This window comes from Numida meleagris, chromosome 4 (genome assembly GCF_002078875.1).
Source record: "Numida meleagris isolate 19003 breed g44 Domestic line chromosome 4, NumMel1.0, whole genome shotgun sequence".
Classification (NCBI taxonomy): Eukaryota; Metazoa; Chordata; class Aves; order Galliformes; family Numididae; genus Numida; species Numida meleagris.
Window position 1 is genome coordinate 84,835,302 of NC_034412.1, and position 26,092 is coordinate 84,861,393.

The following is a 26,092-nucleotide window of genomic DNA, read 5'->3' on the forward strand; positions in this document are numbered from 1 at the left end:
AAATCAGTTAAAAGCGGTTAAATACAAAATTGCCACCTGAAACGCAGCAGCGCGTAAAGCTGCAATGTGTTAAAGGATGAAAGGGTATTCTGGGGTAGCACAGCTGTACATTCCTCTGTGATTTTACTCTTACTTAAACACTTGCCACTAACAAAAATAGTTTTCTGACAGTCCTTTTATTGCTTTCTCCTAGCTTTCAATATACGCAGAGCTCCAAAAACGTTTGCAGCTCAGGTAAGAACCAGAGATCACTTTGAAAACTAAACCAGGAATGGACAAATGCTAATCATAGTTACGGTGACACAGTAAGCACCTGCTCTATGGTTCTGTGTATGTGTGTCTGCACTGAGTGTTTTTGATGCATGCAGTCACAGAAATACAGAATCACAAAAGCTAGAAGGGACTTCTAGAGATCATCAAGTCCAAGCCTCTGCTAAAGCAGTTCCCTTTCGCAGAGCCCACAGGAAGGCATCCAAGTGGGACTCCAGAGAAGGAGACTCTACAGTCTCTCTGGGCAGCCTGTTTAAGTGCTCCATCACTCTGTCAGCAAAGCTTTTCCTTGGGTTAGTATGGAACGTCTCATGTCCCAGTTTCTGCCCACTGTCCCTTGTTCCACTGTTGCCACCAAACAGGGTCTGCCCCAATTGCCTTGACTCCTGCACTTCAGATATTTATCTCAGCCTTTCCTCATCCCAAAGGGGATTGATTGTTAAAAAAAGCAAGCAGACAAAAAGCAAAATGATGGCACAATCAATAGAATTCAGCAGGAGTTACTTGCTTGGCTGTACTCTAAGCATGGCTCAAGCTGAGAAATGCCTAAGCTAGGACCTCAGAAAAGCAAAGAGATCGGGATGAGCCACTGAGCAATGATAGGGATGGGAGCAGAAGGCAAATAGCGGGGCATGCAAAGAGACATGGAGAAAGGGCACTGAGCAGCACAGGCTTCTTCCCCACTCATCGCTGTGATCCGCTGAACAGAAGCTGCAGATGTTGAGGATGTTATATGGCAGCTGCCGTTGTTTTAATAACTTTGTGTAAGTGAATGCATTGATCTTTTCCTTGTGAAAACTGCTTTAGGCATACTGCAGATTGCTAGAGGGAAGGGCGTGCAGGTAGCGTTATCAGACAACTCAGTGAATTATGGCTAGAGCTAGCTCATTCACTGGGCTGCATAGCATTCGCTGAAGGAACAGGCTGTGAACCAGCAGTGATAGCTGTGCCCAGCCCCCGGGGGGCATGTCAAGTAACCATGGCAATGTCACTCCCATCATTGTCCCTGTGCTGTCTGCAACTCCCAGAGTTGGACATGCCCAGGAGTGGTTTCACCACTCTTGTCTCTCTAATCTTCAAGATGATACTTCCACAAACACCCTTAAAGCTGTGTTAGCTTTTTGCTGTTGTATATCAGATCTGTCACGTGCCAACCTCTCTACCTAATCTCTTCTAGAAAAAAAAAAAAAATTAGGCTTCCTTTTTATTTTTAAAGTGAAAAAATTCTATAAGGGAAACTCTCTGAAATACCAGTCTTTTATCATTGGACTGATTGGCAAAGATGTATGTTGCAGATGGAGTACACATAAATAACATGACCCTGATCATTTTGTTTGGGGTGTTTTGTTTTGTTGTTGTTGCTGTTGAATGTCATTTGAAGTGATAGCTCATGTTTGTATCTCAAGTTTTAAAACAAGGCTTTGAGTTTTCGTACCCTGGGAGACCCAGGGGCTTTGGGGACGCAGGGGTGATCAGGCACATCCATGTGGGTTAACATCCTGCCACCCTTATCAGTGCTTACTGTACTTTTATACTCTCCCTCAACTGCCTCTACAGATGCCCTTTCTATCAAAAACAGAAACTGTCAAGCCATTCTGATAACCTATGAGTTGCATAATCTGAATTTATGGTGTAAGTAGATAAAAACCAATGTAATGCTATAATGCAATGGAAAGCACAGTAGTGATAGTGGGGTAGCATAGTCCTAGGCTGCAGCAAGTGAGGATAAGCCAAAATGCAACAGCTGTGGACACAGGAAAGAAGCTGCTTACCTTCAGAAGGCCTCGGGTACACAGAGATTTCCAGCAAGACACTCTTGCCTCCACCACCAACCCTTAAATGAGGTCAGGGAAGGGGTGGATCCTGGCTCCATCCCTTCTGGTCACTGAGGTGCATTACATGCACCTGAGCTTCCCTGGGTTGGCCCTGCCTTCCCACCAGGTGCTCAATCACTGGTTCAAGCCATGACTTCGCATTTCTGCTACAACCAGGAAGCACAGAGGCCGTATCATTTTTTCAAAGTAGGATTCACTTCAACCTCAGATAGTGCCAGGTCAAAGATGCCCAGCTCCCTCAGCTTTGTGTCACAAGCTCCAGCTCCACAATGGTGGTGGCCATGCACTGAGCCACTTCCACCTCCTAACATTGTGGTCACACTGGGGGCACAACTCCATCTGTTCTCTTCCCCTGCACATCTACTACAAACCTTCCTTTACCTGTGTTTCCAGCTGTTCTCAGAAGTCTCTCAGTCCCCTCTTCTGAATACAACTGATTCTTTTTCCTAGGTGCCCTGTACCAGTATCAGCTTCAGAAACTTCTACTGCTCCTACTGCTGCTCTTGGTCACTCACTCAGGCACAATTCCCTTTCCCTCTGTACAATCATTGCCCTTGTGAAGCAACAGGGACAGAACAAACAAGTGCCCATACCCCCTGCTATCCTATGATTTCCTTTGAAGTCCATGTTTGGAATAAAAAATTATTTTATAAAGTATTGACTTTATTAGATATATACAAAAACCTTATATTTTTTATCATATATAAATACATTTTTCTCTCACACTGATATTTTTAGTTTTTATCGCTGAAAGCAAATTATTATCTGCAAAAATGTAACCATTCTTCTTTAATTTCTTGGTGAGCATGGCCATCCGCTGCTCGTTCTACAGCTTAAGATACACCAGAAGGAAATTCTACAGAACACAACAGTCACAAATGTAGAGCTAACTGTAGAGTCCCTTTTTAAAAATAAAGAATTTGGGGACAGTCACCAAAAATGACGTGAATAAAAATGACAGCTTCAGGATATAATAAACCTAACAGCAGCATATCAGCACTTTAACAACTCAATCTGATCACAGAAAGAAAATGTAGATGCTTGGCTCCAAACCCTTTACACAATTGGCTCAGTGATTTCATTTCTGAACAGATCGATTGCCCGCTGAATGTGAATCAATGTGAACAAAACATTGCTTTTTTCTTACTGACATCAGTGGACATTGTTTACAGTCTTAAAAACAAACACAATGGTGCTGCAAACCAGAACATACTACAACACAAAAAATATGAAACAAAATCATTATTCTTCTGTAAGAAAAAGTTTTTGAACTTCCTTCATATCATATTCCTATTATATTTTATGTAGGGGTAAAATAAGAATATACTGATAAAATGTGAACAATAAATAAAAATACCATTTTGGCAAGCACTACTATGTCTTATGACACTAACCAGAAGGAGAAGATGGAAGCCATCAGTAATCACATCCTTCTCATTTACGATAGTCATTAAGTCATTTCTCCAAACAGCACTGCACTTAACAAACAGGCCTTCTCTTGTATGGCAGGATATGACAGCTTTTACACTGCAATTAACCATTTTTTTTCTCATGTTGTGCATCTGCAAAATGCATCCTAACCATACACCTGGAAGCTTTTCTAATGTTTCCTCTGCAGCCTCACCTGCCTCAGTCAGCCCAAGCCTTCCCACATCACCCCACACTTTGTGGTCCTGCCCCACCTCGCACACTGGCACAGCTCCCAGGTGATGCTCTGCTAAAACGCAGCATTAAATATACAGAATGCAGATCACTTGCTTCAGGAAAACATTTTTCATCTGTCTGAATGTCCTCAGATGGGTAAAATAAGAGAAGAATTACATATATTTAATACATATATTTAGTATTTTGCTGTGCTTATGTGTACAAGAACCTGCTATCAATTAAAATACATCAGAAAACGTATGTTACATTTCTTGAGGCATGAATCTGATGTCATTGCTGCTGCATTGGCCTAAGAGCCATCATAACAAACAGTTTGAGATTTCAAAGGTTAACAAACCGCAAATGCTGTTGTATCATACAAAACTAATATGGTACAATTAAGCTAAAATTAAAAGCAATACGATTCTTTTCCTTCTGAATTTACTTCTACAGGATCCACGTTAAATGCAGAGAATGTGTCAGTCAAGAGGTCACCATCTCCCATACACTATACATCATGTGAAAATAAACCAAAACATTCACTTGTAGAAGAGGAAATGGAATATATTGCCCAACACACTGAAAAGGTAAAGAATAATTTACTTAATGAAGAGAGAGCATTTTCAGAAAACAGAATTGTCGCTCTATAGCATGCACACATCTAAGAAATGCTGCCTACTGAAAACATTTATCTAAGAAATTAAATAACCTGAAATCTGCGGGCTTTCAGCACCCCTGAAAACAATCCAGCATGAGCTCTTGAAACCACAGATAACAATTTAGATGTTTATTTTGCAACAGATTTTCCAAAATGATTTCTCAATAAAGATGCATTATAATTATTTTAATAAACTGTCATACACTTGCTTTAAATGCAAATGAGATATAATCTGTTTTTACTGACTTTTGCTTCTGCCAGCTGTGGTTCATTTCTATACGCTGATTATTATGTCTTAAAATTAAGGACTTAGAGAAATATGAATGGTACATCGGAGAATATGATCGCCACGAAGCAGAGGCGGCGCTGCTGGAGGAGAACACTGTAAGTAGAATTTATTTTGAAACTCGTGGTGTAAACTCTTAGAGGAAATGTCTTAAAACCATCCACAGTGGTTAAAGGGGTTTTTTTTTGTACATTAACCGTATAATCCATACTAATTCTGATATACAAAACGCAGTTTAAAATGTTGCCAACATATACGCACCACCAACTAGTCCACTAATTAGCGCATCAGTCATTACTGACAATGTTATGGACGGGAGCATACATCAATATTTTACTTTTTAATTAACTTCTTGTCAAAAAAGCATCTACCTACCTTACTGTTTTGCAGTCATTATTAATCTGCAGCTTTGAAAAGCACAGCCTGGAAGGAGGGGAATGAGAAGGCTCCTGCAAGCAGAAGGCCCAGGGCAGAGGGCTCAGCACCTACAGGAAGGATGCTCTCACATGGGTGGGATAAAAGTAATTCCGTTGGAGCGTATTGCTTTAAAAAGATACACAGTACGGTCAACAGAAGGCATAAAATCCTTCTGTCTCCTAACCACTCCAGATACTGAAATCATACCTGCAGAGCTGAAGCACAGGAGACCCATTCCAGCTCCCCAGACTACAATGACTGGATTTATTTATTCCCTTATTTGTAAGACAGGCAAATGCAGTGACCGCTTTTTTTGAGGGCACCTTTAGCACCAAACCTCTCAGCTTCAGTCTTGGGCTAGGTGTGCTTACCCAAGGAGGACGAGGACCGATGGGGGTTAATGGCCAGTGGGGGCTTTCGAAGCAGGGGAGCCCCACAGGACACTAGGAGTCTTACTCATCCTGTCCTGGTTTTCCAGCAGACCCACATCAGAACCAGCTGCAGAGGAATGCTAAGGACAGCCAGGCCAAGCAACAATAGCACTATGTTATTCCAATATTGTTAATTTTCCTGTGGTCATATAACCTCCCACTGGGTTTCTAGTCCAATATGTTCAGACAGGGTTTGACAATGTGTTTTGCTTTTTTAAAGAAAATACTTCTGTGCATAATAATTTGAAATATAATGCCAGATCCCATGTCAAACAGGAGAGGGAAGACAGTTTCTCACTAAACTTTTCCTTAACAAAACTAATTGTATGCAGAGCAATGGCTTGAGTCTTCCCATCAGCCCTACATTTGACTGCACTCCTCTATCTTGGTCACTCTGAATAGAGCTCGGAAAGCAAGATGTACAGCGTAATGCAATTGAGAAGCAGCCAACAGAAGTATGACTTTGGTCACAGCCAACATCAGAATATTTCTGATGCCATACACTGCTTCACAGCTCAGTGCTTTGCACCGAGGAAGGTTATCATGAGGAACAACAGTGAAGGGATACTTTTTAGACTTCAGATTTTTGGACTCCTAGAATCTGCTAGGAATTGCACAATGATTTTCATCTATTCAAAAGTAAAACAGTTTTCGCAATCTCCTATCCTTAACTACCTGTGAAAACTCAAAAAAAGCATACATTTAAGAATTATTTTAACATATTCTTGTAGAAATATATTCCAGCAGTTTTCTTTAATATTAGAACAGTATCACTGGAATACATAAATACATTTTTCCTTCACATTTGTTTTTTGTGTTTGCATTCTGGCCAGGAATAAAAAAGCTTCTGGTCTTACACTCCATAACGCATGAGTTTTACTACTGATTTCAGCAAGCACAGAATCAGATGCACTAAGATTAACAGCATTCCTTGATTAATATTATCTCTCCGTTTCTTCATTTACTGCATATTCTTAAAAAATATTAAGTTCAGGACTGCTGGTGCAGTTGGCAGTTCTGGTCAGCAGTTCCTGCAGCTCCTACTACATTGACATTGATTTCTAATTATTCACATAAAATCTAAAACTTGGGTGATGCTTGGATTTCTCTAAAGTTGAGAGGGACTCAACTAACTGAGACAGGGGAGGTTTAGGTTAGATATTAGGAGGAAGTTTTTCCACACAGAGGGTGGTGACGCACTGGAACAGGTTGCCCAAGGAGGTTGTGGATGCCCCATCCCTGGAGGCATTCAAGGCCAGGCTGGACATGGCTCTGGGCAGCCTGGTCTAGTGGTTGGCGACCTGCATTTAGCAGGGAGGTTGAGACTAGATGATCTTTGAGGTCTTTTTCAAACCAGGCCATTCTATGATTCTATGGTAAGTTCTTACCTTAGTTGATTTACTTTTTCTTTTACTGTATTCTCTAACACTCTTACAATTAAAAATATGGTACTATATATATGAGTACCCATTCAGTACAATAAATAAAATACAAGAAATAGTAATTTTGAAAAGCTGACATATTTTCCTTTCCCCTGCTCTTCCACTGCATAAATGAGAAATATCATGTTGGCATAGATCAGAATTAGATACAGTCACTTGCATGAAATAATGTGGGAATGTCTTCATTCCATCACTGTTAACATTCTTCTCAGGCCTTTCCACAGAAGAACAAAACTAGTCAGACAGATCACAAAATTTGAAACATTTTCTAGAAAACATTTAGGTTCATGAGCTCCTTAGACACGAGAGGCTTCACTGTGCAGACTGAAATCACTACAACCAGTCACGCAAACGCTTACCTGGAAACTGAACTTCATGGATGTGAACAGCTCACTGGCTAATTCTGCACGCGTGTCAAATCTGAACACACATGTAAATGGCCAAAACCATCTTTCAATATTAGTTCTGTTCTCACTGTTCTATTTCATGGGTACCATTTTATGCTTCCATGTCCTTAAAGAAACTCACTATAATTGAAATGGTTGTAACAATTATGTAAAAGGTGCACTGCACTTTGAGATTACCCCAACAGTGCAAATATGTATCACATCAGAGTAAGACTCACTACAGTTTAGAACTCTAAGGTGGTAACAAGCATTAAGAGATCATATCCTTTTATCATAAACAATTGTTCCATCCAAAGAAAATTAAGCACACAGAATCATACACTGCTTTTGAAAGCAAACAGAAAACCAATGAATTATAATGCCTTTCCTCTCTTCCTACTTAGTCACTCATTAACTGTTCTCTTTTAATTGACTTCACTTTTAATATCCCATTTTCATTTTAAGATCATTTACTAGTATATGATAAAGATTTCAGCTTGACATTGTACTGTAGAGCAGCACTGATCAAGTCATGATTCTTCACTATTATTAGTCAAAGTATTGGCTAATTATACATGACTTATAATGGAAATTACTGATTTTAGCACAAAGAGCTTTATTACACTTAAAGAAAATACTTTGCGACATTGCTTACCAACAAATTTCATTTTAAAAATAGGTTTTTTTCTTTCAACTATATAAAATCACACTGTTACAATCAACTAATGTTGCAAGATTTTAATCCAAACACCAGTTATGGGCAAATGTTATACTTTTTTTTTTTTTTTAAACCAGGATGTACTAGTATAACTGCTACAATAATTTGTGTTATACAGGATGAAACTTTCTTGGTTAGAGATTGTTCACAGAAATCAAACTCTGAACCATATGTCTTGGTTGTCTATTACGGAAGAAGAGTATACAACATTAAAGTACGTTTTCTGGAGGACAGTCAACAGTATGCACTGGGAACAGGGCTCAGAGGAGATGATGTAAGTAAAATCCCTTCTTGTGTTTTAGTCTGTTGCTGTTCTGACACACTATACAAGTTCTTAACATCAAAGATAATTATAAGCTTCTCACATAACAAACTTTCTATGTTTCACTGAAGTTTGTTATACAATACCAGTGTTTGAACTGCATCTCAATGTTTCAAGAAACCTGAAGATAATAATTTAAAATCTAATTTTACCTAACATGTTCTGATTTAAATCAATGTGAAAACTTCCTAAGTACTTATGATTTTTCTACCTACTCTAAGTAACACCTGCAAACTAATGGGGGAAAAGTCCTCCCTTTCCAGATACATATCATTCTATCTATTACTTTAGCTTATTTTGTAGTTTGGCATATTTAATGTAAGCAGAAATATTAAAAGACATACAACTCCATGTATCTGACTGCATGGCCTGTTGCTGTTATTAGTGCATAATCGGACAGATTCTCTAATCACCCGTCACTCGTATAACAAACTGTGAATCAATATATTTTAAAAACAAATGAAGAAATAGGACAGAAGTTGTCGTGGATATTCAGAAGCCATGAAAAAATGTAGTAGTGTTATTTTCCCTTCCAATCAGTCTTTCAAACATGGTAAAATTTCAGTCAAGAATTCCTTTACATTAGTAGTGCTCTTTCACGTTGGTAAATTCAATTATATTCACAAGAGACTAATTCTTATCTCGTCTATACAGTTAAGTAACAAATACTCTATCTGCATGTCTTTCACACAAGAAAAAAAATGAACAGACATCTTATAATGATGTGATAAAAAGATTGCAAAGCTGAGCATTAAATTCAGCTGAAAAAAGAACAAGATACTGCTACAAACTAACTGCTACGGTTATTAGACATGTAAATGGATATCCCAATAAGGTGAAGTGGCAAAGCCCATGTAGCCAAATCTTCAATTACATCCTTTGTATGCATGTCAGTACTTTTAAAACTCATCATGCAGCCAAACACCACAGATCCCCTAGCGGCATGAGGGAAAAGGCAGAGTAAAGGCAAGAAAAGCTGGAGGTTGAGATAAAAGTCACTTAGTAAAGAAAGGAGAAGCGGAAGAGAAAAAAACAAAGGAAGTGATGCAAAAGCAATCACTCACCACCTCCCATATGTGAGCAGAGGAAAAGATGGCTCAGCACCTTACACCCCATCCTCTCCATTTTTACTGCTGAATATGACGTTACACAGCACAGAATACCCCTTCGGTTAGCCCAGGTCATCTGCCTGGTTGTGTCCCCTCCCAGCACTTCGCTCACTCACTAATCTATTCATTGTGTGGGGGGTGGAATGAGCAACACAAAGCCTTGATGCTATCTATGTATGTACTGGTCAGCAATAGCTAAAGCATCCGTGTGTTATCATCTAAAAACACTGCACCACATGACCTGCTATAAAGAAAATTAACTCCATCCTCACCAGATATGTCAAAAGCTAACAAAACCTGAAATCAAAACCTACCCAAACTAATTGGATTAATTTAACAGGTCCAAGACTTACAGTTCAACTCTTTATAGAAATCATGGGAGGATTAAAAGTTTTCAGGCATATGAGATGCAAGTTTAACTAGCAAGTTGTTCTTCAGGAAAATTGGTTTAATAATTAATAATAAACCAAAACCTTCACTATTCACAAACAGTTTGGGAAGCAGAAGGTTAGAATAAATTGAGAAAAGTACAGCTGGTACCATTACTGAGGCACTGCTGTACTGCAGTCTTCCGTAAAGTATTGTCTATGATTCTGAACTGAACCTCCCAGACAATTTCCAGGAGTTTTATTACAAATTAAGGGATAGAGAATTTAGCTTTCTGATTCTTATGTTGTTCAGTTTTCCTATAATTGTCCACATGAAAAAGGCTCAGATTAGAAACAAGAGATTTAAAAAATTGAATGAAATTGAAATACAGTACACTATAGAATAAAAATAAAAACCCAATCTGTTTGTCATTTGAGCAGATTTAACAATTAAGGGAACTAGAAAATGACATGAATATGAAAACCAACTGGGGGGAAAGGATTTTTACTAAACTAAAAGGAAGCAGAACACAATCTCACCATCTCAGGAAATACCATAACAAATGACTCCGTTGTTTGTTTCATCTTGTGCATAGAAAGCGTTCATCTTGAACAGTGGGACTGAAACTAAAATTGGAAAATCACAATTCAAGAATAAGGATTTGAAGTATACCTATCACGGAATGGCTTGGGTTGGAAGGGACCTTAAAGCCCATCCAGTTCCAACGCTCTGCTGTGGACAGGGCTGCCACCCACCAGCTCAGGCTGCTCAGGGCCCCATCCAACCTGGCCTTGAACACTTCCAGGGATGGGGCATCCACAGCTTCTCTGGGCAGCCTGCTCCAGCGCCTCACCACTCTCATAGTGAAGAAGGTTCAGTATTACTGCTATTCTGCAGCATGTTTAGTCTATTTCCATTCACTGAACGCTTATATTCTCTTAGACATAGAATATAAATATTCAAAAGATTTTTCCCCTAACTCCTGATTTTTTGCATACAGGTTGCACTTTGTACCATGAAAAAAAAAAATCATTTTTTTGAAAATGCATTGAATTCAGCTTCCATAAGAGCATCATTAGCTCTTACACCTCTCAGCTCTTACAGCCCTTTATAAGGGGGCTATAAGGTAGAAAAAAATGCTCTGATTATCAGATTTTTATTTCAGAAAATTTTTACTTCTATGCCAATGTAATGGCGATCAGAAGCAATTTACTGAAGTTCCTTGGAGATAAATTTGTATCAAGCTGGAATGAATAAAAGCAAAGAAGACAAAAACAATTTTAATTCTGTTGGCATCTTTTACTAGCAATTTAGCCAGATTTCTTACGTATTCTTACAGATTTCTGAACTTACTCCAGATCAACTCACAAAAAGCTATCAAGGTCAGATCCACAAATGGGACATTTAATATGAAATTTAAACACTTACATTCAAAATTGCTGTTCTGAATATCATTTACTTGCCTTCTCCCACTCCAGCCAGTTTTCATTATTAAAGATGCACAGGTAGCTGTAACACTACTGCTCTTCGTGTATACGGGTCCTATGACAGAGCTAAACAACTCAAACCTTTGCTCATCTTTAAGACTCTTCATGACAAAAGAAATTCTTTTCTTACTACCTACTTCGAAAAACAATTTGCCACACAGAAAACACATAATTTTAGCAAAGTGGAATAACACTATGGTAAAAAGTAAAAAAAAAAATCATGAAAAACTTAAAAATAATTAGCTCATTTTCTTTGAAATATTTTTTATCATAAAATAATACAAGAGCAGTTTGATCCTCGTTATAAACTGGGTGCGGATGAGGTGGAAGTGACAATGATTACCATGAGATACCATCACATATAGAATACCATTGTGAATAAAGTAAATGTGTTATAATAAGCCATGCATTTCTTTCAAAGTACTAAAAATATTAGTATACTTACGTATCTGTGTACTGTTGTAGCAATTTAATAACAATGAATCCACAGATTCAAGATGAACTGTTGTAACGGTGATGGTAAAAATCAATCACTTACCTCTAGAGTTAAAATTATAAGTCAAATTTGTTTCACCTGCAAAAGCTTAGAAGGTACACACAGGGAGGTGTACTATTTAAACCGAAAGACACAGGACGATGACTACAGCGTTGCCTGAAAAGTAAAGGATTGCTAACCATCAGAATGGCAGAATCAAGGATGGAGTCTCACTAGTAGGACAGGTGAGGGCAGCTTTCAGTTCCAGTTTGATTTAGTTTAGGGATCTTGAACCAAGCCTTCATCTTTAGAATGAAAGGATGTCATTGCTTCCAACACCAGAGAATAAAACTAAAACTGTGCTTTAAAGAGATTTTAAACTGACTTTCTTGGTAAACTGAACACGAAAATAAAAGGCACTTCAGAAAAAAAAAATCAAAGGACAGATAAACTAGCAATGTTTCACATACTACTACTTAAACCTCATTTTTGACAGGGTAAAGTCTTAGTGAGAAGATCAAGAAACTATTATTTCACCTGCCATTACAAACCTTTACAAGCAATACTGCATTCACAGGGTTAGACATGCTCCCTTTTTGGTCCAGGCAGCCAGCTACTTTTTAATCACACAAGACTGCGATACAAACAATAAATGAGGGTTAAATTCTGGTGCTTTTTGTCTTATGACAGATTGTCCGATGATAATTTTATATTGCCTATTTCTCACACTATCATTTGCAATTCTTTTGATTTTATAGACAAAAATATTTATCACTTCAATTTTCAACCACTAATTTCAATTTTTCTTTTTCCCCCAGAAATTTAGCTCTGTGAAAGATATAATTGACTTCTACAAATCTGTTCCCATCACACTCATCGATGGAAAGGATAAAACAGGAATCCAGAGAGTACAATGCTACCTTACATATCCATTAAAGTTGCGCAGAAGATGTTTCCTACCTTAACCTCATCAACTTTTGAATAAATATAAATAGAACAATTATTTAAATGTACAAAAAGCCAAGTTAACCTTTGAGCAATCAGCTCCCCATATTATGAAGAATTCTGCGTGTTCCACTAAAATCTTCTCTCCAACTTGGATTATAGATCTACTGCATTTTTGAATTCTTGCAATGTGTTTTTATCTAGTAGATGTAAAAACTTTATGTAGGTGAAGTATACATCACTGTATTAACTCACAGAAAAGCATTAAGAGACCGACTCCTAATACTCTGACAACAGTTGAGCAATTTGCTTATTTTGCATTGTACCTAACACAAGATAAAAACCAAATTCAGTCTTGCTTACTTGAACGTCACTGAAGCTCATTCAGTAGCAAAACCTAATAAAAAAATCTGTACCAAAAAAAATATTCTTTCCTATAAAAATACACATGAAACATTATTTGAGTATTCACTGTTTAATTCTATGTGCATGTGTATCTGCAAAATAAAAATCCCTGCTTGGCAGCCAGTGAGGTCAATGGGTGTCAGCTGATGCTCACAAGTATTGGAGCAGATCCTAAGGACAGTTTTAACGATAAAAGGACTATTGCTTAACTAACACATAACCTTTAGCTTAATCAGCAAATACTATATCCCACATTTGAATGTTCAAACACACACATTAGGACCATTATGCAAACAGCCCCTTCGAAGCCTTACCACCTCCAAGCATACAGATAAAACCATCAGCAGAAACAGTAGAAGAGTTTCAAGCTCACCTAAAAATGTTCTAAAGTGTATCAAAGCAGATGAAAAAGTGAACTTTTTTCCAGCAAAAAATACAACATTTATTCATACAATTTAAGTTTTGGAAAGTTTCGCTTTGAATATGAAAGGAAAGCTTTAGTACTGTCATTAAGCATCAATGAACATCTTTTCTCACTTTGACTGGGTAACTGGAAGAATTAAAACATTGAAGCCCAGACCACAAGATTCCAACCCAACTTATGACGTACTGTGCAATGGCACAAACTAGCTCTGAATGAATTTTAGCAGTTGGTTGTTGACTTCCTTGCAACATTTTCATTTCTCCGTGCCGTATCATAGCACAAAAGAACATTCATTGTAATTTCTCCTCTCAAACCGCTGAGGCTATTAAACTTGAAGGAAATTATTTTGACATGACATTATCTAATCACTGGAGTTCTGCTGAGTTTGGCAGAACTCATAAAAAGGAAAAGAGGCATGATGTAATCTGCTTTCAGACTTTTATAGTCACCATACAATTTAACTTATGAACGAATTTTACATTAAAAGAAAAATATTTTTTTTCTAAATTAAACTCACGATAAAATAAAACAACAATTTAGACAGCAGACGATGTAAGAGACACACAAAGCTTTGTAGATGCTTACTAAAACAGCAAACTTGCTTACTAAAGACACACATTATTAGTATACTTAAACCACCTAGTTTATAATGCTGAGCAGCAACATTTTTTCCACACACACACACACACAGTAGAGCTTTCATAAAGAATGTTCTTATTTTGCCAGCAACAACTCTTAAGAAGCAAATTCAAAGCCATTTATTTTGTAGCTTCTACAGAAACAAAATCAGTATGGACAGTAACCTGGACTGAAAGAGTTTAACGAAGGAGGGATTTTAACCATATTTTTCTTATGTTAACAGCTTTAGTATTTATTGTATGTGATATGCCAGAGTTTTAAAATGGAAACTATTTTCAGAATAAAAAACGTAAATAGTACTGTTAGGTTTGGCATAAAAGTACATGAAGTGAAAAAACCCTCTAGAGTACCCATCTAAAAAAATATAATTCCATTTGAATACAAAAATGAGAACTGTCATTTCATTATTACTGACAAAACAGAGAAAAGGAAGTTTGTTCTGTGGAATAGGTTACTCTATGATACAAATGATACAAAATTTTCCAATGTTTGATGAAGAAGATCTCACTTAAAGCACCAAGTCTCTGAACGATTTTAACAGTATTGCAAAATTATTGGAAAGCAACCTTCTAACTGTTTAGCTTTGTTGCACTTTGAAGTTTTAAAATATTTACATTTCAATACAGATACCATACATACTTTATCAAAACAATGTATAATCCACCAGAGTATATAGAAAAATATTCCCAGCTTAGTTAAAGTTTACAAAAATGCACCAACAGTGAAAATGAAGAGCTAGTTCAAAAGAGTAGTTCCAGTTCAAACTTACAATACACATCCAGCATTAGAGTTCTGAAGTCTGAGACCACACAGAAAAGTTTCTCTCTCCTCTCAGTCCAAGTTCAATGTGTTCTCCAACTAATCCTGCCTGCTCAGCAAAGGCAATACAAAGGGCTGACATAGCTGTGCTCTTTTTCTCACATCTATGCAATACAAGCTAGGTAAAAACTAAGTACTAGAAAAAATTAAGCATTTTAGTGCTATTTGACCTAGTGGAAGTAACTCTGATCTCACACATTTTTCATTTACACCCTTGTATTCCTCTAAAGTCAGTGGTTTTCTTCCACTGAAAATGAGTGCTTGAATTTAAGTTTTACTTCTTATATATTTTGCACCTGAACTGCCACTAAAAACTGTGATATACACTTGCAGCCCACAAAGGATTGAAGGTGCTGTTCACTACATGTACGCCTAACCTCTGAAACACTATGGTGTAATAAAACAAATTAAACCATGAAAGACAGATATCATAGTCTAGGATTTTATTTGTACAGACCTAGCACAAACCAGGTACAGCACAGTATCCTAGAACAGATAATGGCAACAAGAAAAATGTTTGCATAGCAAATTCTTTTTTCTAATTTGTCTTATGGAAGAGATGAAGCTGACCTCCAATAAAAATTTCAAACATGGGAGTGCAAAGTAGTGCTTAGTTCTCAGTATAAGCTTCTCAATAACTCTCCTTTCTGCTTTGCTAACAACAGAGGTTTTTTTTGTTTTTTGTTTTTTTTTGCAAAGTAAAGCAGTTTTTTCTATCTTGCTTTCCAAGGAAATTAATGGCACCCATTAAAATTAAGATTAAAAACAGACAGACAAAACTAGTCTCTCAATTAATGCTTTTTTACTGGAAGTGAAAGAACATCCCAACCCTTGGTTGCCTCTATCAAGTGCCTCTGTCCATGACTTATCCATTCTTCTTGGTCTGCATATACTCTTCCACAAAACCAGCACTTAAACATACACTGAAGTGCTTCAGCTGGTGAGGCTTCCACCACCTGGTAGTTGTTTTTATGTGTCTTTTTCAGTTTCATTTTTAGCATACTCTGCTTTTTTGCTTGGCTTCCTGTCTCAGCATTCTGAAGAGTAAGACGCTTTCGGTAACGTTTGACACCAAGACAACTACTTGTCCTTTCCGACAGTACTACTTTCAGGACATGACCTTTATACTTGTTGATGGTCTTCATGACATTAATTATCTCTGGCGTGTCAACATCAGGATGGTTTAGTACCACAACTGGCTGGTTCCGACGAGGGCATTTAATCAACTGATTCATTCTCAGAGGGACAAGCCGAAGACGTCTTGCTGTCAACAGATATGACATGTCAGAACTTGAACTGGTTTCTGACTGTGTTCTTGTTTTCCTCTTTGGAAGTTCCCTGAAAACTGCTTGTTTTACCTTATTTTTGGGTCCTTGTTGACTTTTTGAATAGGGTTTGCTTTGCTTACTTACATCACTGTTTTTCTGATATGGTACAACAGTTTGCTTGCTATTAGTTTTAGCATACATCTCTCGCTTTGGTCTTTGCCTGAGTGATATATTTCGGGACTGAGTATTTGGATCACTCTGATTAGGCAAACATGGCAAATTACTGCTATGATTCTCGGAAACACTGACAGGAACTGGACGAGGCAGAAGCATCTCATTGCAATATGCAGAAGGAGCTGACGCTTCGCTCCTCTTTTCTATTCCTTTAGAGTTGTGACTGCTAGCAGCATTGAGCACTCTCAGCACTGTCCCTTTGGGGATAAACACTGGAGACGCAACATTGGAATTTTTAGTCACCCTGCTTTTAGATGTTCTTGCAAATGTAAGTAGCTGCTCACTACTGTGCTCATCACTACCACATGCATTATTTCCACCATGCACTTGAGGGAAAGACATAGCTTGTTCCAATTCAGTGGCAGAAGCAATTCTCTCACAGCTTCCTGAATTTTCCTGAGGGAAATGCATCTTTTTACTAGAAGCTTGGCATCTCAAAGGCATAGATTTCATGTTAGATTCAGCAGCAGACATGAGCTGAGCAATTTTTCTACACAGCAACGTTGTTGACTTCTTATTGCGTGTTGTATCATCCCATCTGATGCCCTCTGGAACATTTTCAGCCCCAGAACTAAGAGAAAATACAGACGAAATAACAGGCCCCTCAAAAGCATTGTTTTTATTCTCCATTTTCTGTAGTTCTATTGATTCCAGAAGAAGATTATTTTTTTGACTTACAGTCTCAGCTTTCTTTACTTTGCTAAAGCTAAAAGTCACATCCTCCCAAGGTGAAGTTTTAGTAACATGAAAGTTTTTTTCTGCTTCAGAACATATAACAGATTTTCTATCAAAACCTTTTGCAGCTAAGTGTGCTTCTGCAGAGTTGACTATCAGACTCCTACATTCTTTGTCATCCCTTTTTAGTGAAAACATATCTTTTTGTGTAAGGACAGCAGAAGAGTAGAAATTTTTGCCCTCCTGAGTAGTCCTTACTGAACTGTTCTTGGAATTCTTATCTTCAGAAACTGCAGCATACTTTGGACGGGATGTATCCACACCTTCTTCATAACAATACAAATCGTAACGTAAGTTATTTCTTCCATCTACTTCCCACTTGGGTGATTTAAGAACAGATTTTTTTTCAGTACTATTAGTCACCAAAGACTGAGAACAAAGTTCTATAACACCTGAATGGACATCAATACCTTTCACCAAATGAAGGCATAATTTTGATGAATCTTCTTTCTGTGTTGATGCAGAGTTGCAGTCTGAATATTGAGAATCAGAAGAATAAAGGCATTCAGAATTCTTGTCATACTTACTGTCCAAATTAAGCTGGTTACTAATACTGGATAACTTGTCTACATTCACTTCCATGGTTAGTAACTCATTTGAAGATACAGATGTTTTTTTTCCTTCTGCAGTTCGCTCTGTACCTTGATTCTCAAGTCCCGCTTCAGCACAGTTCACAGGCCTGCAACCTGCTTCTTTCATAGGAATTAGTTTAAGAACCAGCTGTTGAGCTCCGTTCACTATTTTAATTTCTACTATCTGGGCTAAACAGTTAGAAGGAACTACAAGTTCAGATGGCGCAATTACAGTTAAAGGCATTCCAGGTTGTAAAGGCTCCATTTTTGGAGAATAAACCTCAACTTCCACACTTTGATTCTCACACATGCTGATCTCAGATTGCTCCAATATTGTTTTATTCTGGGTTGAAGCTGCACTGACGCTACATTCTATATCACGAGATGAACAGACTATTTTAGTTGCTTTATCTGGAATCTCACAAGTGATATTTGAAGATGAATTTGAAAGTTGATTCTGAAAATTAATTTCTTCATATTTCGGCTTTCCAAATAAAGTGCTTTGACTTGGTAAGCAAGACTTCTTTTGCTGACGTTTTATGCCAGTATTTGACAGCCGTTTTTTGGGTGCTTCGTGCACTCTTCTTGTATGTTTCACTATATAGTCGTGCCTAACAGCACCATATTCACAGTACTCACACTGATACGGAAAAGTTCCAGTGTGCTTCACCAAATGTCTCTGGAATTCACCTTTGGTGTAGGATATATAATTACAATAGGAACAAATAAATTTAATTTCTTCATGTTGACCTACGTGCTTTTTATACTGCAAAGGATCCTTTGTTGAAAATCTACATTTATCACAGTAGTATTTACCAGGCAAAAAGTTTTTAACTTTAAAAGTTTTCTGTTTTTTTCTTGGAGAAGTTTTCTCATGTTTTTCAAAGTCTACGGCATTGGCACCTTCAGGGACAAAATGGAAAGCAGGCGCTGAAATATGACTGCACATCTTGCAGATGAAGTTTTTGTCTTCAGTCCACTCAAGTTTCTTATGCTTTTCTAAATCCTGCTTTGAAATTTTCTGAATATTTCTGCATTTCATACAGCTTATCAATGACAGCTTATTATTCTCAGCCTCAGTCCCTTGATAACAGTAGTTCTGATCATCACCATTTGACGGATTTGTTTTATCCTCAAAAGATTGCTTTGGGGATGTAGTTAAGGAATTATTTTTATCATTAACTTGGCCAGGGTATAACCTTGGTAGAATTTCCCTCATTTTTTTCAGCTGCATTTCAGAAGATGCAAATCTGCACCAGTTTCATCAAACGGCAGTAACAGAATGTTTTCTTGATGTCAGCCTGGTGTATGCTGCTTATCAATTACTCATTCAGTCCACCAATCAGCAAAATATGCTCTTTGGAAGAAATGGTGATCAAAAAATCGCATCCATATTCTACTCCATGTTCTTAATTTTATTCAATCAACTTGCCGCACTAAAGAATAGAAAGCAGAAGAAAGTCAGTTACGATTTACTAATCATTGAACCAGTCAACTATTAGCAAACTACAACCAAATTAGCGTGCAAATCTGTTAATGTAAAGTTGGTTCTATTGTGCACATACAATCATTAACTCTAAGCAAAACACAGTTAAATAATCCTTTAGTATTTGTTCATAGTCAGTGTTCATAAATTCACAAGATGATCTGATACGTGTCAAAACCTACAGAGTCTATGCTATTTCTTCCATGTCATAAGAACTTCACATTTAAAAAGATGTATTTAAGCCTAACAAGAAGGACACTTCGTAAGAGAACTCAGCAACAGAACTTGCTTTCAGTTTTATATACAGTCAAGGACAGCATATACATATTAAGGACAGTTTTAAGGACAGCTCTCATAGATCTGAGATCACATAGCAGCATCCAATTACTACAATACTACCAGAATGAGAACTTTATACTACAGAACATTTTTACAATGCCTGAAAATGAGTAAGCATCTGATCCAAAAATAAACTGACAGTATAGAAAAGATACTATAAAACATTACAGGTACCACTCATTTGTGAATTCCAGGAGGAAAGAGGAAAGTGACTACAAGGGTTACCAGAAACACACAACTATGAGACTGTTTTTAAAATTAAGGATTTTTAAGTTAACAAAAAAATTCCTGAAATACAGATGGAAATTCTTTTCTAAACAGTATCAATGTTTCAGATCCAGTCTTACTAATACATGATCACATGTGATTTCTACTTCACATATTTCCAAAATATTAACAACATAATTAAGTTAAAACAATCTGCAGCTGCAAAAAGTAAGTACTTTAACTTCTGTTAATAACACAGTACAATCACTTCTATGTATGTCAACAAGCATATAAATAATTCACTCCAACCTGATAATACAAAATGTGTCAATCAAATAAAATAAGCAATGCAACAGAAGAGAGAGGGAGAACAGTATTACCAGTGTAAAACCCCCACATTAACTTGTTTGGCCCCAAAGCTTTTAGTAATCTTACTGTCTCGTGACTATATTTAACACGGACAAGATCTCCGCTTCAAAAGCTTTTGCCAGAACTGTAAGTCCACGGATATTTGGAAAACAGAAAAAGGAAGTATGCTTTTTGAGACATACATAAGATAAAATCCAAAGCTAACAGCAACAACAGATCAATTCAACACCTTTCTTATTCAAACATTCTTACTTACAGACATACTATTAGACAGATCTGCTGCATTTTAATACATCTTACAGAAGATGGGCATTTCTGCTCCTGGAATCTAGTTCCTTTCTGCCTTATCTGACCTTCCTTTCTGACCTTATCCTTTCAAGATAGACTTGATTTGGGTTCCAAAATCCTCTCACAAAGCTAAGATCACAGAGTAGCATCCTACTACTGTAATACTAACAGAAAGAGAACTTTATACTATAGAACATCTTTACAGTGCCTGAAAATGAGTAAGGATCTGGTCCAGGAAGTTCTTCTTGCATCTGTCTGTGCTCTATCTGCTAATATTCTTAACTGCTGTGAGAACACTGCCCTAGAGGTGGCACTCTGCAAAAAGCAAGTACATTGAACTAATCTCAAACAACAATAAGAAGTTACAAAACTGGTTAGAGACAAGATAATTATCTTCTCAGTCTCTAGCAGATGGATGACTGTAAAGCTGTAAAACTCATCAGTAGGAAGTTCCTGGGACTGTAGTAATCTCATTTCATTGCAATGCAGACACCTGTAGCTACATCCCTGTGTGAAAAACAAATCACACAGAGCAGCTTCCCAAGAGTAAGGAAAGTATACATTACTGTATCATGATCTGAAGTTTTTTTGCATGTGGTTTGTTGCTTTGGTTTTTTTGCTGTTGTTGTTGTTTTTGTGTTTTCAAATCTAATGTTGATAACATTACAATCTGGATAACAGAGGGCATAAAGAGTAAAACAAAAACAAATAATTCTGATAATCTTGGAAGGACCACCCTCCCCCCGGCAAAAACCACTTCTTAGACTTAAGATGAATTTTGCTGACACAAAGACTGATGGCAGGTCTGTGTTCAGGAGATCCATTGCTTTATTTCAGGAAGAAGATGATACGACTCCTTGATAAGTTCTAGTGTTGTGTCCAGACCAAAAATGCTTCAAGGATTTCTACAGCTTTAAAACGTAACTAAAATTGTGTTTGGGAAGGTTGGGTGAAATTAGATCGTCTTTGCTTTTTTTGCTGCAACTACTTATTCATACTGAAACTACACTCTACATCAACTGACCAATACATAAGCATAGAACACTTTATGCTACAGACATCACAAAAAGGTGGTTTTTTTTTCCAATAACATTGTAAACTTCACTTTACAGGACAACATGAAAAAGGATCCATTACCTTTGAAGAACAAGAAAGTAACAGGAATTCTGTCAAACACTTTACAAACGCTTCAGTTTACCAGGCAGATCTGGACTGCTCAGCCCAAGAGGGGATTAAAAATTTAACAGAGGTAGTTCAAAAACAGGCTAGTAATTTTTCTCATCTTTCACAACCCAAATACCTTGAAATTTGGGGGCAAAAACAAATGGGTGTAACACCAAACTTAAGCTTTTACTCAGATCTGTGAAAAATACTACGTTGTAATATTGCTCTAAAGGAGCTGTCAGAAACCAGGTTTTTAATGTTGAGTACTGCAACTGTATTTCAGACGTGTGGTGGGTTAAAGCCAACCCGCATCTGAGCATCCAAACAGCTGCTTGCTCACTTCCCACCCCTCCCCGTGCAGGAAGGAGGGCAAACTTGTGGACAAAAGCTAGAAAACTCATGGGTCAAGACAAAGACAATTCAATAACGGAAAGAGGCTGGGGGCAGGGAAGGCAGTGATGTAAAGAAAAATCACTCGCTATCTCCCACAAGCGGATCGATGCCCAGCCAGTCTACGAGCACCAACCACCTTGGAAGCCAAGCCCCCTCCCCCCTTCTTCATCCTTTACTTCTAGTTGTTACTGCAGAGCATGACGTTGTATCGTGTGGACCGCCCCTTCGACCGATCCTAGCCAGCTGTCCCAGCAGTGCGCCTTCCCAGTCTCTCGCTCACTCCTAACTTACTCACTGTGAGGTGGGGGAGGGCTGCAAGGAGAAAAAGGGCAAGCCTTAACGTTATGCAAACGCTGTTCAACAACAGCCAAAGCTCTGGCATATTATCAGTGTTGTTTTAGCCACAACCTCAAAACACTGCGTCAGACACACTGCTCTGAAAAACCTGAACTTCATCCCAACCAGACCCAGTACAAGGTGAAAAAGAAAAAAGGTGAATAACCAGCTGCTGCTGAATTGACACCCCTGTTGTCTCCCCAGCTTTTGTCCACCTATCTTTTCTTATTAACTATTCAGTATTCAGGAAAGTTTTGATGCAAAGCATTCAATTTTAATCGCCATTTTGGCTAAGCCAAACTATACTGCAAAATGTCTTTTACTAAATATACAACAAATTAATTAACCTTCTCTGGTTACTTCAGAAAAATGAAACCAGCAACATACACACAGAAAGGTGGTGTAATAATCCAACATCCGTTCACTCCATATCAGCAAGACTGGTTGAGGGGGAGAAGCCTGAGGATTATCCTGAAGAATTTTTGAGGTAATTGAAAGTACTAGCACAGACGTGCCCTAGAAGACTTAATGAAATGATACATACTGTATTCTTCAAGTCATAACCAAATCCAGGGCACACAGACCAAACCAATGATAACACTGAAATAAGATTTGAAAGTCCACAAGGATTCTGAATTGCTAATACAGGAGTGGTACAGATGAAGAACAGAGTAAAAGATAATAGGAGTGTCAAAAATCATTTCCAATCACTGTCTTTACAGCAATGGATTCAGAAAAATGAGTTTATGAAAATACCCTGAAATACCAGAGACCCTAATTTTGGAAAAAAAGAAAAAAAAAAGACAACAGATAGAAGATAAACCAAACTTTCTTATTCACTCCTGTCAAACACTTCCTCAAAGCATACACTGCTATCAACAAAATGGATGTGACAAGCAGCATCCTCTTATCACACATGATCAAACAAATAAGACCTTTCATCAGCGAAACGTACACTTCTCACATATTAAGTTCATAGCCTGCACCCAACAATCAAGGCCAGCTTTGGCACTGAAAGCCCCATAAAAGTCATTTAAAAAAAATAAATAGATTTATAAGGAATTGAAAGACACTGCATTGGGAAGACAGCATGCAACATGTAAATCTCCATGGAAGAGCTTAAATCCCCATGTAAACTTATCTCATCTGCATTTAACAGTTGTACACTACGCCATACACTGCCCATTTAACATCAGTTGGCTGTCTCTGCTAAGCAGTTAACTGTCCTGCTGACCCAACCACGTAACCACAATTATCAGTCCCAGCCTTAGGCCGGATGACTAGGAAAGCTCCAAAGTGCTTGACTCATGTATTACATATTATACTAATTAAAATAACTGATTTTGTATTAAAAAAACAGTGATTCAAACACACCAAGTAAATTCATCTGTAATTCTTATTAAAAATGCATTTTGTTTCAAAATGACAGCTAATCACACAGACACAGTGCTTTTTGTATCTGAAATTCACATCAAGTTTTTCCATCAAAATGAACGAGGAGAGTCAACGAAGGGAATGGAGAAGAGCAAAGACCATGTACCAGGTTTTTAGAGCTCATGTTTATTACAAAATATACAGTTATTTCACTCTTCATAAAAAAATAATTACATTCAGAATTTTCAACACTTACAGTATGAAGTTACGCAAAATATTGATTAAAAGTAACTATTTTTCTAATGCACAGGTAACAAAAAATGTCTAACTAACATTGCAAGCATCATAATAAGGCAAGTGCATATTAAATGCATTGTGCAGTACTCTACTGAAACCGAGGTCTGCTTTTCTGAGGCTCTGGGCCAGAGGCCTAGCTTTATCTGACATATCAAAGACTCCGGCATACAATTCAATTGCTTGATGGTCTTACTGCAACAAAGCAAGCAAGGCACCCTGATGTATAATCACTATATCAAAAGTAGTATTTTTGACAGTGCCCAAGACGATGCTTGTAGCATTTCTCATACAATATACAATCAACTTATACATTAATGCTGCGCATTTCTCCATTTCACAGAATTCACAACCATTTCTTAAAAATCTTTCTATATACCCACAGGACTGGGTAGCATTTAGCATTACCTTGCTCCAAGCTTTAAGGCCTGTAAGCAACAAAGCAAGGAAACATGGCACCACAGATAATAACAGAGGAAGGGCAAAAGAGCTCCTTTAAAGCACATATTCCTCCACGCCCAGTCCTCCAAACACTCATGGAGATAGCAAAATTCATCTCTGTGTTTAATTCCTGACCAAACTGGCCACTTACATAAGGATCTGCAAGAAAAAGGGCCTTGACTACAACCTTGTATTCTAGTAACAATGCAGAACAGAACACTGGCAAACCCTATGGCTTCGTCTTCTTAATTAAAAAAAGACTTATTTTTATTAAAAGTGTGCATCAAGGCACTTAGACTACATCCATGGTAACACAGATTTCTTTTTTAGAAGAATTATATGAAAATTGTCCTAAGTGACCAATGCCATACATTTTTCTGATAGATTCTCTAGCAACAAAATTAAATATAGGATTTAATTAAGAGACTCTTACATCTGAACACTGCAAAGCACTGAACGTACACACCCACAGCGCAGAACGCTGTTTGCTCAGTAACATGGCTACTAACCCGAAAGCTGTTCTTCTTCAGGACAAACAGCCAGGACGCCAAGCCCAGACAACAGCCTTGCAGTCCAGCCGCCTCCACCGCTGCCTCATGGCGCCCACGAGCCAGCAGCATCCGCCACAGAACACCAAAAAAATAATCCCATTTTTTGGGCAGCTCGCCCACCCACGCAGCCGCGCTGCTGCCCCTCAGAGGACGCGGGGCCGCCCCCGCTCAGGGTGTACCTCCAGGAGACAGTGCGGAGCCGCTGCCCGGCGGGGGCGGCGCGCCGCTCGGCGGACCCTCCGCACTCCGCGCAGACGTTCGCCCTCTGCCGCCGCCGCCGGCGGGGAGGCGGCTCCGCCCGCGTTACCGTGCAGTGCCGGCGGCGGCCAGCAGGGGGCAGCACCGAGCAACGCCGCGGCCCACCGTCGCCGCCGGGACCCTCGGTTCTCCCGCTGCTGGCAGGCGAGGTGGCGACTCGGCGCGCGGCCGGCAGCGGCGGGCTAGGGGAGCCTTACCTGGCTCGGAGGACGAGACAAGCGCTGTCCCCCGCAGTGGCTCCGGGAAAACCCGGCCGCCCGCACGCCCCTCGCCTCCGTTTCCAGCCGCACGCTTCCTCTCGCTCCCCCAGCTCGGCAGCCGCACGGCCCTGCGCTACTTACCCCAGAGAGGACGCACCCGCGCCCCCCGTCGCTGCCGCAACCTCGGCGGAGCACAGCGCCAGGCAGCGGAACTGACCTCAGTGGCGGCCGCGCGCCCATTGGTCAGCGCTGCGCTGCCGTTCCCGCCGGCGGCGCCGTGTAGAGCTCTACAGCAGCGTTCTACGCGCGGCGGCGGTGGCGCAGGCGCGTTGCCCGCCCCGGTCCGGCGTGGTGGGGACCCCCGTGGGGAGAGCGCGGCACTGCGGGGCCGCGTCGAGCTGTCCCGGGCAGTGTAGATCGTGGCGTCATAGGCCGCGGTGGTTGTAGGAGACGTGGAAGATCTCCTTTCGGCTCCTCCTGCCATGAGAGTGGCCTGATGTTA

General features: G+C 38.9%; 2 protein-coding genes across 7 annotated transcripts in view; one reads left to right on the top strand and one right to left on the bottom strand.

The window, feature by feature from the left end:
- The window catches only part of CLNK (cytokine dependent hematopoietic cell linker), a 27,955-nt gene extending 14,702 nt beyond the window's left edge, over positions 1-13,253 (top strand). For all 4 annotated transcript variants that reach the window (XM_021394465.1, XM_021394466.1, XM_021394468.1 and 1 more), the window contains 5 exons: positions 194-234; positions 4,203-4,336; positions 4,714-4,791; positions 8,206-8,361; positions 12,668-13,253. In XM_021394465.1, coding sequence (XP_021250140.1) covers positions 194-234; positions 4,203-4,336; positions 4,714-4,791; positions 8,206-8,361; positions 12,668-12,814 — 556 coding nt within the window. In that variant the 3' untranslated portion in view covers positions 12,815-13,253. The remainder of the gene's footprint in view (positions 1-193; positions 235-4,202; positions 4,337-4,713; positions 4,792-8,205; positions 8,362-12,667) is intronic.
- On the bottom strand, positions 14,359-25,877 carry ZNF518B (zinc finger protein 518B). Of its 3 annotated transcripts, none has more exons than XM_021394463.1 (2): positions 25,732-25,877; positions 14,359-19,326 (listed from the first exon to the last, which is right to left on the bottom strand). In XM_021394463.1, exon 2 carries the CDS (start codon positions 19,122-19,124, stop codon positions 15,873-15,875), a length of 3,252 nt encoding a protein of 1,083 aa, XP_021250138.1. In that variant the 5' UTR covers positions 19,125-19,326; positions 25,732-25,877; the 3' UTR covers positions 14,359-15,872. The 3 variants fall into 3 exon arrangements, with proteins under 3 accessions (XP_021250138.1, XP_021250137.1, XP_021250139.1); XM_021394462.1 differs by having other exon boundaries at positions 25,588-25,871; XM_021394464.1 differs by lacking the exon at positions 25,732-25,877 and adding an exon at positions 25,091-25,225.